The sequence below is a fragment of the Hydra viridissima genome, unplaced genomic scaffold (assembly GCF_058129835.1).
Source record: "Hydra viridissima isolate aposymbiotic clone 2 unplaced genomic scaffold, HvirCarnegie_v1 scaffold_22, whole genome shotgun sequence".
Taxonomy (NCBI): domain Eukaryota; kingdom Metazoa; phylum Cnidaria; class Hydrozoa; order Anthoathecata; family Hydridae; genus Hydra; species Hydra viridissima.
Window position 1 is genome coordinate 239689 of NW_028324321.1, and position 3288 is coordinate 242976.

Below are 3288 nucleotides of genomic sequence, written 5' to 3' on the forward strand. Positions count from 1 at the left end.
TTGATGACACTGATAACTCGAAAAAAAAAGTTTTCAATTTTCTTTTTAATGGGCTTCAAGTGTTCGCATGACTTTTGCTTTTGGATACTTTCGAGAGAACCGTAACACATTTTGTCAACATGTCAGTAAAGTTCAAAAGGAATGCTCTTGAGAACGATAAAACGGGTGGGGAAACACCCTTTCCCTTACCGATTTTTCTAAATTTAATCTCAATCATTTAACATAAAAAGAAGTAACAAAGATAAAGTTGAAGCATTTAACACTGCGAATGAGCAAATATGGGCTATTTTTAGTTTTTGTTTAAATGGTCTCTGCAGGGAAGAGCAGGATGCTTTTAAATATGCATTAGGTGGTAAAAGTTTTCCAAACAAACAATCTTTTGTTATTTTATATATTTTATATATTTCCTTTTGATTTTCCAATTAACACTGTTGAAACAACTACAGTGGGAAAAAAACTTTAGTTTACGATTAAATGAATTTCTTTTTCGTTTGTTTAGAGTTTAAGTGTTAGGTAACCGTTCGTAGCAGCTGCTAAGCAACAATATATCTAATGTTCTTAGTTGTGGAAACGGCCCTATTTTTCGAGTGGAGAAGCTATGATTCTAAAACTTGATAAATACGAAGAAATACCGCTAAAATTATGAAACAAAATTTTAACATCCTTTTTTTTTGAGTGAAATAAAAAAAAAAATGTTCGAAACATCGGTGCTGTTTGCAGTTCTTTTATCGATCGTGGTGGGGTTCGCTATTCTCTTAAATGCGCTCGTTCTTTTTGCATTAAACCGCCGATATCACAAACGCACTTTTAAGTGTTACGTATGGATGGTTTTATCAGCGTTTGATCTTCTTCGGAGTGTCTTTGAAGCACCATTGGAGATTGATGCTTTTTTATTTGGAAAACACAGGTTTGTATTGAAGTGCTCAGTTCAAGGGTATTGGGCTAGATTTTTACAGCTGTCTTCAGTTGGAATGTTATCAGTTATTTTCGGTGAACGTTATATTAGTGTTTGTCATCCCGGGAAATTAATCCGAATTTATAGCAAGAAAGTTTATTCTATCACGTGCGTTGTATTTTGTATAATTTATGCCGCACTATGGTCATTCATGCCTTTGCTCGGAATAGGTAAGTTCATAAATGATGGCGACTATTGCTGTCTTCAAAATGTCTCGAACCCCAGTGCAGTGTTCATTTACAAACTGACGTCTCTTATTTTTGCTATTTTATTACCAGTTGTAATCTTGTTTTATTGCTCCATATTGACACTTCGGGAGTTTAAGCTAGCAAAAGAACGAACCATAAATGTGTTCGGCAACGTTTACTTAGCGAACAGCTGCGAAAATGAACTTAAAGAAATGCGTTTGTTAATAACTATGGCTGTGATACTAACAGCTACTTGGATTCCATACGACGCAATGAGTTTATATCATGCTAATCAAAAAATGGGTCATACCGCTTTGGCAGTAGGGGAAATTATCAGCCAATCGTCTACAGTGTCCACGCCGATTTTTTTTATGTGTACTGATAAAAACTTTCAAATAACGTTGAGTAGAGTTTTTTTTAGAGCATTACGTAATCATCGCTCTGAAAAGAAGCGCAACATGACTGTAACTTCTACACAACTTTTCAAAATTAATAAAATCATTAAAGGACGGACATATTCGGCACACTATACAAACAAAGTTGATAAATTTTCGAGACCATCAGAAATCGAAATGGACCTTAAGAACACAAGCTGAAGATGCTGCAAGATGTTTTACGAAGTACTTATTTTGGTTTTAAATTTTGATGAAAACAAGTTAGCATAAAATATGTGGTTTAGATCTTATTTTAATATCTTCCTTTGGAATTAAAAAGTAATTTAATGGAACAAAAGAAAAAAGCCTTTCATCAATTAAAAGTTCTAGAGAAAGTAATCGAGTCAAAAAAAAACAAACAAAACACTTAATGTAGACCACCTCTTATAAAGTTTAATTATAGATTTTCGAATCTAATCTACAAAAAACAAAAACATGATCCGCCATTATTTAGATTGGAACAACGTTTTCTTTTAGATTCATGTTTGTGCAATTAATTTCATAAAACTCCTTCAACAATAGCGAGCTTACCAAGAATATATTGAGTTAAATTTATTTATAAAATATTTATTATAAGAATTGAGAAGGAAAAAAAACGATGTGCCACAAAAATAACGAAAGTAACTTTCATTTTGTTTACTTAAAAAAACTGAATCAAAACCTCACAAACAACTTAAACATAACTGAAAAGCTGCATGAAAGTTTGCTATGCTATAAAAACTTCATGAAAATGAAGTTTTTTACGGCCCCTCCTACTATTTACCGCTCCCGGCCCCTGCGGAGTTGTAGGGACAAAATGTAAAGATGTAAAAGGTTTTTTTTAAATTTTTTTACAAGTTTAGTGATCCTGATTATTAAACTTGTAAAACTATTACCATATTTACAATAACCATATTTATTAACTACTTTACAACTTTTATGCAGAAAAAAAATTTGCAGTCAGAGAACCGCACCAAGGTCCATTGGTGTTTAAAGGATCCATCTAAGATAGAAGCTGCACAAGTTTTTGTTACTTTTATGATAGATACAAAATCTAAAATAGAGGCGGTATTAAGTGAATGCACAACATAAACACCTGTTTGGATTCCCCGAGTCTGAGAGTCGGAGTAGTTTACCCAACTTGGAGACCAAAAAACTCACTTTCTTTAAACTTTTATGCGTTAATTTCAAGATTAACAGCAGGCTTTAACCTGCTGAACGTAAAAATGCAGCATAGGTGAAGGACCTTTAACCTGAACAACCAAGCTAAGCTCATTAGTGAGTCTAACATTGCAAAAAATTGACATTGACACTGTAATTCGTAGATTTGCCAAAAGAATGCAAGCCCTGTTGAAAAATGCACGGTTTTCTATAATTTATATTTTTTCTTATTTTTACTTTGTTGCCTTCATGAAAGAAGTGAACACTCAGGTGATGGATGATTTAGCCTATATATAATTTATATAATTTATATAATTTATATAATTTATATAATTTATATAATTTATATAATTTATATAACTTATATAATTTATATAATTTATATAATTTATATAATTTATATAATTTATATAACTTATATAATTTATATAATTTATATAATTTATATAACTTATATAATTTATATTATACTTTAAATATAAAAAAATTAAACCGCCTTTAGGTCTTTTTATCTGACTTTATACAAAATGTAGTTATTGATTTATTACATAATTCCTTTCATATTTATATG

At 30.9% G+C, this 3288-nt stretch overlaps 1 protein-coding gene across 1 annotated transcript; it reads left to right on the forward strand.

The window, feature by feature from the left end:
- Nucleotides 1-420: 420 nt before the first annotated feature.
- Nucleotides 421-1810, forward strand: LOC149876298 (rhodopsin-like). The gene has a single exon (XM_090075604.1). It carries the CDS (start codon nt 693-695, stop codon nt 1737-1739), a length of 1047 nt encoding a protein of 348 aa, XP_089931730.1. The 5' UTR covers nt 421-692; the 3' UTR covers nt 1740-1810.
- Nucleotides 1811-3288: the final 1478 nt, after the last annotated feature.